The sequence below is a fragment of the Doryrhamphus excisus genome, linkage group LG10 (genome assembly GCF_037039965.1).
Source record: "Doryrhamphus excisus strain RoL-2023G ecotype Guam linkage group LG10, RoL_Dexc_Guam_v1.1, whole genome shotgun sequence".
In the NCBI taxonomy this organism is placed as follows: Eukaryota; Metazoa; Chordata; class Actinopteri; order Syngnathiformes; family Syngnathidae; genus Doryrhamphus; species Doryrhamphus excisus.
This window is the reverse complement of record NC_136366.1, coordinates 9,658,237-9,672,338: the sequence shown is the minus strand read 5'-3', so window position 1 is coordinate 9,672,338 and position 14,102 is coordinate 9,658,237. Positions and strand designations below refer to the sequence as shown.

At 45.5% G+C, this 14,102-nt stretch overlaps 3 protein-coding genes across 10 annotated transcripts in view; 1 reads left to right on the top strand and 2 right to left on the bottom strand.

Moving 5' to 3' along the window:
- Positions 1–2,106, top strand: part of garnl3 (GTPase activating Rap/RanGAP domain like 3) — a 35,623-nt gene extending 33,517 nt beyond the window's left edge. For all 7 annotated transcript variants that reach the window (XM_058065026.2, XM_058065023.2, XM_058065020.2 and 4 more), the window contains 2 exons: positions 33–153; positions 536–2,106. In XM_058065026.2, the coding sequence (XP_057921009.2) occupies positions 33–153; positions 536–698 (284 nt within the window). In that variant the 3' untranslated portion in view covers positions 699–2,106. The remainder of the gene's footprint in view (positions 1–32; positions 154–535) is intronic.
- Positions 2,107–2,382: 276 nt separating this feature from the next.
- Positions 2,383–4,779, bottom strand: ptges (prostaglandin E synthase). Its single transcript, XM_058065035.2, has 3 exons — positions 4,425–4,779; positions 4,271–4,353; positions 2,383–3,554 (listed from the first exon to the last, which is right to left on the bottom strand). Exons 1-3 carry the CDS (start codon positions 4,530–4,532, stop codon positions 3,305–3,307), a joined length of 441 nt encoding a protein of 146 aa, XP_057921018.2. The 5' UTR covers positions 4,533–4,779; the 3' UTR covers positions 2,383–3,304.
- Positions 4,780–6,195: 1,416 nt separating this feature from the next.
- usp20 (ubiquitin specific peptidase 20) lies at positions 6,196–13,764 on the bottom strand. 2 transcript variants are annotated; one of them, XM_058065027.2, is made up of 25 exons: positions 13,545–13,603; positions 13,281–13,372; positions 13,040–13,093; positions 12,872–12,934; positions 12,655–12,789; positions 12,485–12,581; positions 12,338–12,407; positions 12,136–12,249; positions 11,736–11,814; positions 11,076–11,571; positions 10,857–11,006; positions 10,668–10,780; positions 10,405–10,577; positions 10,234–10,328; positions 10,121–10,154; positions 9,996–10,041; positions 9,520–9,700; positions 9,323–9,449; positions 8,896–9,065; positions 8,427–8,508; positions 8,177–8,285; positions 8,007–8,109; positions 7,868–7,936; positions 7,629–7,797; positions 6,196–7,248 (listed from the first exon to the last, which is right to left on the bottom strand). In XM_058065027.2, the coding sequence occupies exons 2-24, from the start codon at positions 13,356–13,358 to the stop codon at positions 7,640–7,642; spliced, it is 2,796 nt and encodes a 931-aa protein (XP_057921010.2). In that variant the 5' UTR covers positions 13,359–13,372; positions 13,545–13,603; the 3' UTR covers positions 6,196–7,248; positions 7,629–7,639. The 2 variants fall into 2 exon arrangements, with proteins under 2 accessions (XP_057921010.2, XP_078650159.1); XM_078794033.1 differs by having other exon boundaries at positions 13,281–13,764.
- Positions 13,765–14,102: the final 338 nt, after the last annotated feature.

The window sequence follows — 14,102 nt, the reverse complement described above, 5'->3', positions numbered from 1 at the left end:
CCCCTGCTGTACCATTACCGTTTTTTTTACAGGCCTAACAGAAGAACCCAGTGGGAAATCGGACAGCGGCACTTTGAAACAGAGGAAGATGAGCAAGAAGAACACAGAAGAAGAGGCTAAACCTCGAGCGCTAACGTCAACAAACAGTGACAGGTGATGTCAACATTTCTGTAGCCTTTTTCTGTCCAGTGAAGAAGAACAATCAGAGCTTTTCTGAGGCCATTAAACACATCGCCATTGGCCCGTTAAGGTTGCCTTGGAAGGCACTTCACCTCTCGACCAATCAGGTTCCATCAGGTCAATAAAGGACTATTCTATTCTATTGTAGGCATGCTCAAAGACTAGATAGGACAGCTCTAGGTAAAAGTACCTGTAGAGGTTTTGTAATGTCATGCTCAATGACCAGATAACAGCCCTAGAGAGCGCTGGCTGTCCTTTGGATCCTTTCGAGGCTTCTTCACCCGATGAAGCCAGCTCACATGACAACCTGAATGCAACACAATGCAATGAGAAGCTTTTCTGTGGACACCAACAGGTTGGACTCGGAGGCCAGCGAGTCGGACCTGGACCTCTGCGCCGTGTCGTCCCACCTGGAGGCCGAACCGGAGAGGTCGGTGCTGCAGGCGGAGAGTCCGCCGCTCGCCAGCGCCTTCGCCCTCGCCACTTCCTTCGAGGAAGACGTCCTGGACCTAAAGTGAAGACAATCCCATCGTGCACTTCTCTCGACAACCGTTGCTATGCTTTCCTATTTTGCTTGCTGTGCTTCTTTGGTTTGGTTTCTATGACATGTTTGCATCCTTGTGAGTGTCCCCTTCCACAGGACAAGACGGACGTTTTCGTCAGAGTCGCCCCGCTACATCAGTAACTAACCCAAAGAGGCAAAAATGAGCTTTAGAGGCCATCTTTGTCCTTCAGCAGCCTTCAGTTGATCCCAAACCTCAAACTGAATGTAAATCCACACATTCTACACTATTCACTCTCCCATCGCTATACGTATTCTTATTTGGATTTGTCCACACCACCTTGTAATGATGATGCTAGTGTACATCTGTTTATACACAAAGACAGTGTCTATATTGTGAAAAAAATATATATTTTATTCTCATACTTAGTAAATGTTCTATGCTGTGTTCCAGTTCTACCCTTCCATTTAATATACACAGGTAAACAGGGCTGGAGGTGTGTCATTAAGTGCCATTTCCCAGCAGCCACCACTGCACCTCCCTGAAAGACACCATTCTTCTGGTAGCAGCCATGATTGTAGTCCACTTCTGGTGGAAGAAAAACCTGGTTTAAGCAAAGTGTCCTTGCTTACACAAATAAACAACGAAGTTAGCATAACATTATGAATACTTTGCGGTACTGCGTGTCTTTGGGCAACAAAAAAAGCGTTCTGAGTGTAGAATTGCCACTTTTTGAAGATTAAACCCTTGCCGTGGCTCACTATCGCCTCTTCAGGTCGTAAGTGGTATTACGAGATAATGTAATAGACTCGTATGTGAAATACAAGGTAATGGCTTCCTGGTAGCAGTGTGTCCACTATGCTGACATTGTACTACAGCGCCTCTGTGTGGTGGCTTCATGTCACAGCAGCCTTCAGATTACTTGCATGAGCTCTTTTTTTCCCGCGCGTGTCCTCCATTAAAAAAGGCGGTGGAAGGTGGATGTTTACAAAGATGCTCCACTCTTTGTGTATTATGACTGAGGTGGGTTCTTTATTCCCGTTTAGTTCTTTATCTCTACCTCCCCTTGGCATTTGGCTGTTTTTGTTGTTTTGTTTTGTATTTAAATCTGTATTTACTGTTGCTCAACCTCTCTGTGATATTAAAACGAAGGAAAATTCACGATAAAAAGGCTAAAAAAAAAACACCAAGTGTCTTAAAATATTGTATCGCCATCGTTTTTAATGCCAAGTATTCCTTGTAAATGTTTGTGTAACAAATGTGGCCTCAAATGATGAAGCAGAGCTGAAGAGTTATTACAACAAATTCCTATAATTCTAATTATTGTTATTGGAGCAGTTATTTTAAACGAGTGCTGTAGACCACCGCTGTGAAAGTAGTTCTTTATGTTCGTTGATATGTAATAAATATTTATGGAATTTCAGCTGTATCCACGTCTTTTTTTTTTGTTTAGATGGAAAGAACTGTGATAAGTATTGTCAGCTTATGTCATAGATATAACTGATGTTTTTGGATGCTTTTTATCAGATTTGAGCATAATTTCCTGCCCCTGTTAGGTCTACGTGGCCATCGGCGGATGAACAATGGACTGGCCTGGCCAACAGACAGCAGAGGCCTCCAGACCGGAAGTGGTCTGCTGGGGGAGAGAACAGGATGAGAAAGTAAGAAAGTCGATAAAATGCAAAGGAATTATGTCAGTCCATCAACCAAAAATGGCTTTATTTTTACAATTTTCCTTTTAAGGTGGAGGGGAAGTTCAGAAAGTCAAAAATCTAGTCAAAACAAACCACATGAATCATCTCAGATTAAGGATCTTGGTGAACGCTTTTTAGAGCTGCCACTATTTTTGTCCTTATGACCGCATATGGTGATCAAAAATTGTCCAAAGTATATTTCATAATGGTCCAATGGCCAAAAAAGTCATCTGTCTTTACCTTCTCTCAAACAACTTTATTCCAAAAGAATAGATGTGTGTGTGTGTGTGTAGTACGTGTACACCTCCCCTGTCCTCATTAAGGCTCTGAAAGTTGAATCGGATATCCAGTCGCCAAAACCGCCCACGCTCTTCTCTTCCTTTTGTCTGCAAGGAAAACTCCATAAATCCCACAGAATCCCATCTTGAGTCATCATCATAAGGAAAATCACTGGCAAAGCACACGGCAATGCTAGAGAAATATTAGCCAGAGGGAACAAACATAGCAGCAGGGTGATGGGAGCCCCCCCCCCCCCCCCCCTCGTGCTCCCCGAGGCCCCCTCGGGATATGACAGAGAACAGACTCTTACATAAGAGCTGCAGGAATGCTTGGAGCTTTGCCTGTGGAATTGTGGATGGCGGCCGTGCTTGGGCCCCTCATGGAACCACATCAAGTAAAAGTGAGATTTTTATTGTTGAGTCAAAACACACACAATGAAATAATAAATTAAGATGTACTAATAATGAACCTTCTCTTTCAGTGTGAGGGCCTTCCTTCAAGAGCTTCATAAAAGACAAAAGGACACAGTGAGACGGCGTTTGCTTTGCCAACATGAGAGTCCTCAACACAAAATAAACTTCAAACGCATCCTGTTTGGTAAACATTGCACTCCGCTTCGTTTGGTGGGGGTCAAAGGTGACCACAGTCCTAAGCGTACGCCACCACCGTCGCCAGGATCTGCAGCGCCATGGAGACGCAAGGCACCTGCGCCACCACGTAGGCCAGCGACCGGGTGGGCGCCGGCAGAGCCCCCAGATAAGCCACGCTGTGCAGAACGCGGGCCCCCAAGAACACCAGGAAGTGGAGGCGCGCCAGGGCCAGCGAGGGGCCCGTCATGGAGTACACGGCACCCAGGAAGAGGAAGGGGAAGATGTTCTCCATGTCGTTGCGGTGAGCTCTGCAAGAAGACCAGGTGCGTGTTTACAACTTGTTTTATCGCCGGAATTCATTTTAATCTGAATCTTGATTAGATCGAGGTTAATCTCCGTGTATAAAGACTGTTAGCTTATTTTTAAATATATTGTTATATTGCTGTGAGTGTGAATGGTTGTTTGTCTATATGTGCCCTGGGATTGGCTGGCCACCAGTCCAGGGTGGACCCCGCCTCTCGCCCCAAGACAGCTGGGATAGGCTCCAGCATCCCCGCGAGCCTCGTGAGGAAAAGCGGTAGAAAATGAATGAATGTTATATTGACATATAATTGTAATTCTAATGAAAATTATTTCATGACATCTGGAAATTGCTCTGGTTTTTTTCCGACACTGAGGGCCACATAAGTAATACTGGAATAAACGTTCTTCACCTTCTCATGTCATAATAAACACACTAATCCCAATCCAAAGTCAGTTAGGATAAGCTAGGTCTTGCAGTTCCTCTTCTATTTTTGTCTTTTTTTATGTAGCTCGTGTTTAATATTGTTTTTAAATTCAAACACGTTGCCAGACACGTTTGTGAGTGATGGTGGCATCTGTAAAGTCAAGTCAAGTGGGCACCCATGAAGGATTTGAGGCACCCCACTGCATCCTTCGCCACATTAGGATGATGATGTGCGGTAATTATACCCTCTTGTACTGCAACTGTGTTGTGTTGTGTAGCGTAGCGAGTCGCCCATACCTGCGGCATCTTTCCACGTCAGGATCCAGCCTGTGAAATTGTAATCCTCCGCGTCTCAGTGCGTCCTCCGGGTTAGCGAAAGCCTGACAACAAACACTTGTTAAACACGTGAAAGTCCCACATGGACACTGGAGCTTCTTGCCAGGTCACTCACCTTTTTCCACAACCTCACTTGTCCTGTTATGACGGCCATGACGTACATCTTCAACACCAGCAGCACGGCGTAGAAGACAAAGCAGGAGAAAACATTGTTTCTGATCATGACTGCTGCTCTTCTGGTCCCAAAGTCAGAGAGAGGAGCTTGCGGACGCTACATACAAAGTGAAGAGTGAGCCCAAAAGGAGGGGGGGGGGCAGATATTTGTAGGTCTGCTGAGCCTCCACCCACTGAGTCAAAACGATGATGGCAGCAAAGCATTCATTCATAGTCTGCTTCTTCTGCCTCATGAGCAATGTCCAAACATGCATCACTCGGGCCCTCGGGCTGCAGCACGGCTCTTTAAAGACGAGTCTGGAGTTTACCCATATCTATTTTACTAACTACCTATGGAACACTCTCAGTTGGCTTCAATGATTTCAGAAACACAGATGAATATTCACTTTGATTTATTCAAATAGCTGTATGTATATTAGCTGACTTGGATGATACGCACATAAAGGTCATGGTCGATCTACGGTAGGTTTCCTGAAGACTTAAGTGTTTCTCTGTGTCAGACAGGCCTAGCCCTGCCACTCAGTCAAAGTCAGCAGGTCTAGACTCCGGAATTCTGTACGTAATCTTGACCAGGATAAGCGTAACCGTCTCTTAGTCAAAGTCAACTTCATAAAGTTGGACAGCTTCACTGGCAAAATATTCATTCTTGCATAATATGACTCATGTTGGAAATGACGCTTTCACTTCTCTTGACTTTCTTTTTTTTTGATCTTGTGGTTGCCTCATTGGCAACATATGGGCTGTGTGTGTGTGTGTGTGTGTGTGTGTGTGTGTGGTTACAACACAGTGAAAATTTCCACGCTACTGTATCCCTTTACAATGTAGTCACCTTATTACTCACAAAACCATCAAATCAGTAATATGTGATGTGGCAGATATGTGTATTTACTATGTTTATTGAGTTAAGCTAAAGTGATTGCATCTAAACGCCATTGTTAAACAGGTAACTGTAAAAGCTTGACTTCCGGTTTCATTTTGACAAGGTGCCGGTAAAAGGAAGTGATGTTATTGACTGCTAATTGAAGGTGTATTGCCTGAGACGGCGACCTTCGACAGGGGAAAAAACTCAACAAAATGCCTCGCTGGACTACTTAAAGTCGCTTCTGTAGTTGTATAAGTAGTTTTGCGAAATATCACAATAAAAAAAAAACCCGCCTGATAACTTGTTGACGTAATGTGTGAGCTGAGTGAATGCTAATTAACATGTGCAGTTAAGCTAGCTATGAGAATATATGGAGAATTAATTATCAATATAACTTACACATATACATATCCAAAACTTTAAGTAGCATGTGACGCCAATGGGAGTTGGTGGCTCATTAGAATGTGTGGCTCCGAGGGGCTAATTAAGCCAATGACTGCCGAAGTGGTTCCTTTGGATTTGTCCATGGAGATGCCTGTCTGCATTGCAGCCATCTTGCAACATCCACAATACATCAGACTTGAAAGGTAACTTTATCTTACATATTATTTGTATTTGGTTTACCCGTCTGTAATTGTGTGGATTGTCGTTTTTTTATTTAGAAACTCCGTAATAATCCTCTTAAAAGTCTTTAGTCTCTGTCGTCGTGTGACACAAGCTAAAGCTAATGGATACACTGGAAAAGGTACACAATTGATTTATTACGGTGTATGTACTATTTGAAGACATGTGGTAACTAATTTAAACGGTCATTACGCTAAATTGCAACAAATCTTTTCATACAGATAGTACCACAGGACACGTGATGAAATACCAATCACTTTAATCAATGAAATCACCAAGCAGTCATTAGAGTGCATCAGACGGAGATACATACATGAAGACATCCTGTTGACATTTCAAAATAAATGTCATCGCTTTTGTGTGAAACTGGTGGTTGACATTCTGTCGTGACGTAAGGTTGCAAGGTGACCGTTAGCAGCTAGACTCTCGACTGTTATTTAGGATACATTTCAGCAAATTAGAGTTACTGCATTTCTGGTATTTTCATAACATGATACTAGCTGAGCTCGAGCTTGATTAAATCTTTTGGAGGCTCAAGATTCCAATTCTAAGTGCTCAATTTGACATTTGACAAAAATGCCATTTGTGGTTATTTAAAATGCAGCTAATCCATACTACAGCTAAGTATGTCTATTCAGACTTATACCTGTTTACCAGCTTATTATGACTTAAAACCTTTCTCACTTTGTTCTACGTAATCTTCTCCCTTTTGTAAACAATGCACTGTTGTTGATGTGTTCTTGCTCGGGACATTTTATCACCATCAACAGCATCATGTTTAATGGCTAGTGGTGCCCTGGACCTCAACAGCAGTGACTCAGAAGTTAAATTTTTCCAATTAAAAAAAAATGCAAACGCTGCATTCATACTGTTGGTGAAATGAACTGCATGCTTTTCTTTTGAACCTGACATGAAAATGCTCCTTGCACGCATGCTCGGTGCTTTTATTTGCACAGGTTAGACATTCCAGAGTAGTGTGTATTTAACATTGTGGGCTGCAGGTGTGCAGGTTGCTATGCAAGTAATAAGCAGGCCAACAACAGGAAAGGAGAGGTCTCTGTGGTAAAGAGGAGGGACGCCGACTTGATACAAGATGCAGCAGCTTCAGTTGACGTCTTGACATGAAACACAGGCTTTAACGTCATTTCCAGAATAAAGAGTCCACACTAAGAAGTGGCCTTTCTGTCCAGCGGCGGCAGAATATAGCGCTGCTACATCTACTCGCGGCCAAGAGGTGCAAATTCCTCAGCTGTCTGCGAGGGCAAACGGTGGAGACGAGCTGTCAGGATAAGGGAATAATAAAAGTTAGGAAGGAAAAGTTCCAGCTGTTTAAATACAGGCTGCTTCCGCCGCCTCCATTATTCTTATTCTTGGCCACGTGTGTGTAAAGAATTCAAGAGTTGACGTCATGGATGGAAATGTTAAACCATTCAAGACCACCACTTCCAGTAAATGGTTACACACCGGCGTCTGGGAGGTCCAACACAAAAGTACACAATTACACCGCTTGCACGACGGAACAAAGACCACTTCACTGTGCTTTGAGAAAAGGGAAACTTCAAATAATAACGGGAACATGCTTTTAAAATGACAAGTAGAATATTACAGCCATACTGTAGTATCATAATGTTGTTGTGATATTGTGAAAAAGGTTGTAACCTTGTGTGATGTCAGAGTGCTCTGGTCTCAGCTTCTATCTTCCGCTCTCCGTGAAGGCTGTCTGGGTCAGGCGGTGCCACCGTTTGTCTGACGGCAATCTCAGGCCCCCCACCGTAAATAGCCAACAGGTACTGCCAAGTCTCCTCTGAAATCTGACCGTAGTCGGCGCCTGAGAGGGGATGCAGGTACTTTGAAGGCAGCGTCGTCTTTGGCTGGGTAGCATTAGCGCTGAGGCTCACCTTGCTTGAGCTGAATGTGTCCTGCCTTCATGACGCCTATCTTACTGTTGTCAATGGGACCCGGCGGCTCTGTGCAGAAGAAAACACGTACAGTACGTAGACGGGACACGACTTGATGTGAATGTGTACAGCATTTCACCTTTGTCTTTGCCTTTGACAAAACTCTCCCACTCGCGGAACCACTGCATGCTGATGCAGAGGATGACGCTGGGCGCCTCCTCGGCCTGGAACTCTTTGTTCAGCTACGCACAAAAAGAATAACCGAATAGTCGGGCTCGTGTTCCCCAAACACACCGTAGCACTTTTTACCTTAATGAAGGTGTCTATTTCTGTTTTTCTCCGTTTAGACAGCGCCTCGATCTCCACCTGGCAGATCGCACACATGTACAGGTGGTTGACTGCAGGCCCACCTCCAAACCTGACAGCAGACACAAACCATGTGCTAAAAAGATCCATGTCTCCCCCTCCCCCGCCAGGCAAATCTACTGTATCATCAAACCGATGCATTCCCCGGCGTCCTCCGTCATGTAATTGCCTGCAAGCGTGTTAAAATATTTACCTGTTGTAAAGGTACTCCCACACATTCTGTGGCACGATGACAACCAGGTCGTCAATGTAGTGGTATTTATTAGGGGGGATACCTGGGGGAAGAGATGGAAGATTTGCGTGAGGAAGTCTTCATGCTGTTGAGAAATGTTGTGGAATTACTTTTAGATGGCTAGTGGAAAAATCTAAACTCCATTAGCTACACAATCTCATGAGTTCAGACAAGACAAGAAGACAAGACCAGAATCCTCCTTTTATCACTGCCAGACAGAAATACAAGTGTTTAATTGGTATGATAGAGTACACTTGTTGCATGGGTTTTCAAATGGTATCATCCTGGGGCCCATCTTTTCCAAGTCATTAAGTTGTGAACCGCTATTTGAATTTGTATTTACTTTTTAAAAAGATATTTGTAATCTTTTTTTTTTTTACACTTAGGATATTTCATTTAGATTTTTCATTCGATTTTCAAGGCGGGTTACCTCCATGGTGACAGAGGAAGGTGTGGTTGCTGATGGGACCGGGCTCCGTGAAGGTGTTGAACTTGTTGAGCCATTCCCTTGAGATGTAAAATTGCAGCAGGCTTGGCTCCTTGGCGCTAGCCAGGGCCACTACCTTTTGCCTCTCTCTCACCGACTCCTCGCTGCTTTTCCTACACATGGTTCCAAAAACTGATGAGTGTACAGTATGCAAGTACGTGATCGTTAGGCTAACACACTTCAAGTAGAGAATAAGAAGATGTAGCAGGACGGATCAAATTTGTTCCTGTATTTACCAAGTAATCAGACCCTTCTCGATACTCTAGGCTCTCAAAACGGTGACACGTTTATCATGGTTAAGGTTTAGACAAAGAACATAGCAGTTTGTTGTTACAGTAGGTGTTAAAGGGTTGTAGTGGTTTCTGCCGACCTGTAAAAGAGCACATAGGCTTCTGCATTCTGCACCACGGTCTCGTGGACCTCCGTGACATACTGGTCGTCAAATTCATACCACTGTCCGTTGATGACGTTCTGGCAGTACGCTATGTAGTGCCCACCTGTAAGAACAAGAGAATGTAAATATGGAACACTCATTTGAGAGGATTTTATTTTTATTTTTGGTCCTACTTCCAGCAGTGCCATGGTGACAGATGACAGAGAGCAGGTCATAAGTGGTGACTTGGGAGGGACTGTCCTTGGCCAGGAAGGGTCGCATGTCCAGGCCCTCCAGCGGGAAGGAAACATGGCTGCCAATCTTGAAGGAATACATCACCTCATGCCGGAAGCGTTTCAGGTGAATGCACAGAATCTGCATGGCAAATGCATAACACAAAATTCTAATTGCTGCTTTGTGATCCGAGAGGAAAACAAAAAAGACAGTGGCTTTCTGTATGGGATGGTAATGTGATTTCTTATTTCATGTCTACAGGGCTCTAATAATTTTAAAAAAACATAGAAGCGCAAACAGGTTTTCTAGGCTCCAGCTACAAAAATATTTTATTCATTAATATTAAATCCTACTTTGTGCAAATTCACCGGTCGGGTCTGGAACCAATAAAGTGTGCTAAACAAGGGATGTCTGTAGTCACAAGGTCGCGCTATACCTCTGGAAGTCGGAGCACTTTGCAGTATTTCACCCCATTTCTCAACCTGCATGGGTAAAAATAACCATGAGAAACAATGCATTTTGCGTTTCCAATGCATTCCTTTGCTATCTTCACATACTCACTTTTTACATCTCTCACAGCTGTACATGTTGTCTCCTGCAAAAATCATAGCAAAGCAAAAATCTGTTATGTATTTACATTGACGTGTGATCCCAAGTGTGACGCTACTCTTGACCTTTGAGTTCATCCGCAGCAAAGAAGGCAGCAAGGCAGTCCTCCAAAGTCACCATGGGACCCCAAAACCAGCTGGGGATGCACGAGACCACAAACCTATTCCAGAGAGGATGTCATCCAGGTTACTTCTGGGTTTAAAAAAAAAAAAAAAGCCCCATTGAGATCTACTGACCGGCGTATGGAGTCCATGATGTAGGAGATCCATCCCTGTGAGCCGTATGTTTCAGGACACACGCCTGTCTTGACAGGCATGTTCTGATGGATGGAGGAGTGCAGCTTGGCTAAGTCCTCCTTCCCGGGAATAGGCAGGGACAGGTCTTGGAAGGTTTCCACAGTGGTAGACACCTGTGGTAGCAGGCAGAGTCGTGCTTGTCTACCTTCCTTTACCATTTACCATAAAGGTGGCGCCCCCTGCTGTTCAGGCACACAACTCACCCTGTCGCAGGTCAAGCACTGGACCAGGCTGAGGATGGAGCCGTCGAAGATGTCGGAGATGACGCTGCGATAGTGCAACTGCTTCTTCTTCTTGGACGGGAGCAGCAGCTGAGCTAATGTGGGGAATAAAAACGTGATGTGGTGGAAGTTGCTGAAGAAGCACCAACGGCCGTCAGGAAGTGTCTGCACCTTTCTTGAAAGGGTAGGCAGATCCTGCCGAGCGCAGCGGGCTGGAGCGAGGCGGACTTGAGGACAGTTTGGAATGGAGCTCCTGGAGGCTCCTGACAGGACTGCACGGAGTAGAATGTAGGCGGGGCATAGACGCTTCATTGTTTGGCTCTGCATGAAGAGGTCAAAGTGCATATTATTTAAATATGTTAGTCATCAGCCAGCTTTAAAGTTTCTGACCTGAGCTCTTGTCTGCACCCGTCTGACTTGACTGGTTGTTGTCCTGGCTTTGGATGTCCCCGTTTGGCGCCGATACGCACTCCTCCTCGTCGCCTCTCTCAGGAACGCCGTCCCCAGCTGCAGTGTCCACGTCCGCATCCTCGTCTACGTCCTGCGAGGCTCCGCGTAGTGGCGAGCCGGACACCCTCCTCTCCTTCTGCCTCTCCTTCTCGGATATCACCCCGCCGCCAGGACCGTCGCCGGCCGCCGAGGGCAGCTGGATGCCGTCGCACTCATCCTGCACGAGCAGCTCGCCGTCGCCGGCGCCGCCCCCCTCTCCCCGGTCGCTACTGGAGCCCGAGTCGCAGGACAAGAAGTCGTCCTCGGACGGGGAGCGGTCGCCGTCCAGCCTCTCCTCGCCGTCGCTGCTCTCGCTGCTCCCGCCGCACTCGCTCAATGGCTCCTTGAGCTCCTCGTGGAGCTGGTCCATCAGACAGCGCAGGAACTCCTGTGTGTCCTTTTGGTACATTTACAACAAAACAACACAGGATGATGTACACGACAGCTGTTCTTCTAAAACAACACAAACATGAGGAACACTCGTTATCTCATGAAGGTACAATTGTCGTGTTGGATCTCAGTAGATTGAAGGGGAGTTGACTGCTGGGGGCTCGACCCTACCTGCTGAGCATAACCACGAAACATGGGGTTCAGCAACTTGATGCCATGGGACAGACTGGTCGGCACCACGTAGCTGGGCCTGGAAGGACGGCAGTTATGACAGTTTGAATACAGACTGTAGACTTTGCAGACGTGGCATCTGTAAAGCTGATGTCAACAGCATTCCGGAGCAATAACTGCTCAGGATACAGACCACTAACTCAGTACACAATGTATCGTATTGTATACAATTTTAATGATGTATTTTGTATATAATCCATGTAGTCATGTAAAATACATATGACAATGTATTTTACAAATAGTCAATAAATGAATACTACCCCTTATACATGTCTGACACACTCTGCAGTTGAGTAAAGTTGTCCCCCCATTAAGTATAATCCTCTGTACTGTTTCCTACCGTTTTTTATGCCAGAGTTCTGAGATGAGTTTCTGGTAGCTCTTGCAGAGAGCAGGCTTCTTGTCAGTCCGCACCAGACCGCTGCAGTCCAGGAAGAACTGAGTGAGAGGAGGGCTGCTCGGAAAAGGCAGACGAGGAACGAGAAGGTCATCAGATGGAGGTAGCGTCTGGCGGTGTCAGTTAAACGCTGAACAGATCTCACCAGTTGGACAGGGCTTGAAGAGCAGCATTCATGTAGCAGGAGTTGCCAATATTTTTCATCCCTGTTAGACCTAAAAGACAAAGATAGAAATGCGATGAATGTGACGTTAATGGGGAGAGGAAATGAGGAAAGATGGAAGCGATGTACCTCTGGGTTTAAGCTCGTCCTCCTCAGACTCTGACCCTTCGTCTTCCGCCACGGCGATTGGCACGCCTTTTAGTGGGTGACCGAGCGGTGCGGCTTCCTGGTAAAGAATAGCTTTGTGTCGTTATTTCTAAAGTAGTCGCTCATCTTGGGGAGGGGAGGCTTTTAATCACCTGCTCCGAGGCTGCACAGTGGTGGTGGGCTGCCAGCACCAAGGCGGGCCTGGCCTCTAAAAACACCTCCCGCTCGCACACGTAGCACCAGATTCTAAACGTGGTCAGGTTCACTGTCAGGTTGTGCTTCTTAGCCTAAATGGAAAGGAATATTCATTGAATGTCTTCTTTCTCTTTTTGTTTTGTACGTCCATGACTTTGGGAGGGGGCTGCTTACCTGAGCATGCAGGGTGCTGTGATCAGAGTAGGACTCTCCACAGCCGACGTATGGGCAGTCATTCTACGGTGCAAAAACGCAAAGTAATACAATGCATCTCTTCATGGTATATCTTGTGCTTGTGTAGTAGAACTGGCGATTAACATCAAAACGTCTGAAGAATATTACCTGAAGACAGGCCCATAGGTTTGGCCCCCCAACACCACATGACTGGCAGGTTCCCTGCAAGAAAAGACAAAGCAATCAGAGTTGTATTACTGACATGAGTATAAGAGTGCTGTTATAGTATGTGTACTACATAGTCTCTAGGAGTCTACATATGGCACATCCACTCTTGTTTACACTGGTCCATGCAGCGAGCATGCATCTTCAATGTCAGTTGTAACACAGGAAATGAATGAACGCCCACCTTGGATTTCTGAAGGAGGTCATCTTTGGTGACCTCTCCTATGGCGTCCAGGTGGGGACAAAGGTCTTGCTCTGTCATACTTGCTTCAGCTGCTACAACAATAATGCACAGGACAAGCTAATGCTAGCATCGACAGATGACAAGACACAAAAGCAAGCACAACGATTGCACATCGTGTCTGAATTCCTAAATGGTGGCGACTTCCCACAAGTAGCCTCACTCGATTCATGTAAACGGCAACAAAGAAGACACAGGAGGCCTCACCGACGACTCGGATCGCTGGAAAAAATGCTAAAGATGCTGGCGGCAGCCATGACAGCGCCACGGTCGTCTTTATGGCATGTGACAGCTGTCACGGTGACAACAGCGTCATAGTCCCGGCAACAAAGCACACCGGCTGCGACTGGACGGCGACAGGGTGAACGAATGACAACAAGACTCCCCCACAACAATACGTCAACCCCGCCTCTGACGTCATCGCAAGAGCTTGACGTCGCGGGGCTGGGGGAGGAGTTGAGGCTGTGACGTCACGAGAAGGATTTGTCCATTCAATCTATAAATGTGTAAATTAACGGACATATAAAACAGTGCACGTCTGTAAATTCCAATCCAGATTGAGCACCGTAATTAAGGCACAATTTTTCACAATCAAAAGAAATGTTTACAAAAAACATATGACAATATAAGGCCGTCTGTTTCATAAAACACTTACAACCCAAACGTTTATATTGAATTCTTTATTCGTTCAAAAAATCCTTTTATTTTCATACGCTACAACGCCGATCCTGGATCTGTACTGGCACTTTTGCAACAGGTTTGGAA

Coding starts and splice junctions, on each gene's coding strand:
- ptges (XM_058065035.2), bottom strand. CDS start 4,532: ATGATCAGAAACAATGTTTTCTCCTGCTTTGTCTTCTACGCCGTGCTG. Junction 4,354..4,424: donor AAGTGAGGTTGTGGAAAAAG/GTGAGTGACCTG, acceptor GTTTGTTGTCAG/GCTTTCGCTAACCCGGAGGA. Junction 3,555..4,270: donor GACGTGGAAAGATGCCGCAG/GTATGGGCGACT, acceptor GTCTTCTTGCAG/AGCTCACCGCAACGACATGG.
- usp20 (XM_078794033.1), bottom strand. CDS start 13,358: ATGACAGAGCAAGACCTTTGTCCCCACCTGGACGCCATAGGAGAGGTC. Junction 10,155..10,233: donor TGCTGCGGATGAACTCAAAG/GTCAAGAGTAGC, acceptor TGATTTTTGCAG/GAGACAACATGTACAGCTGT. Junction 7,937..8,006: donor TGTCAAAGGCAAAGACAAAG/GTGAAATGCTGT, acceptor TCTTCTGCACAG/AGCCGCCGGGTCCCATTGAC.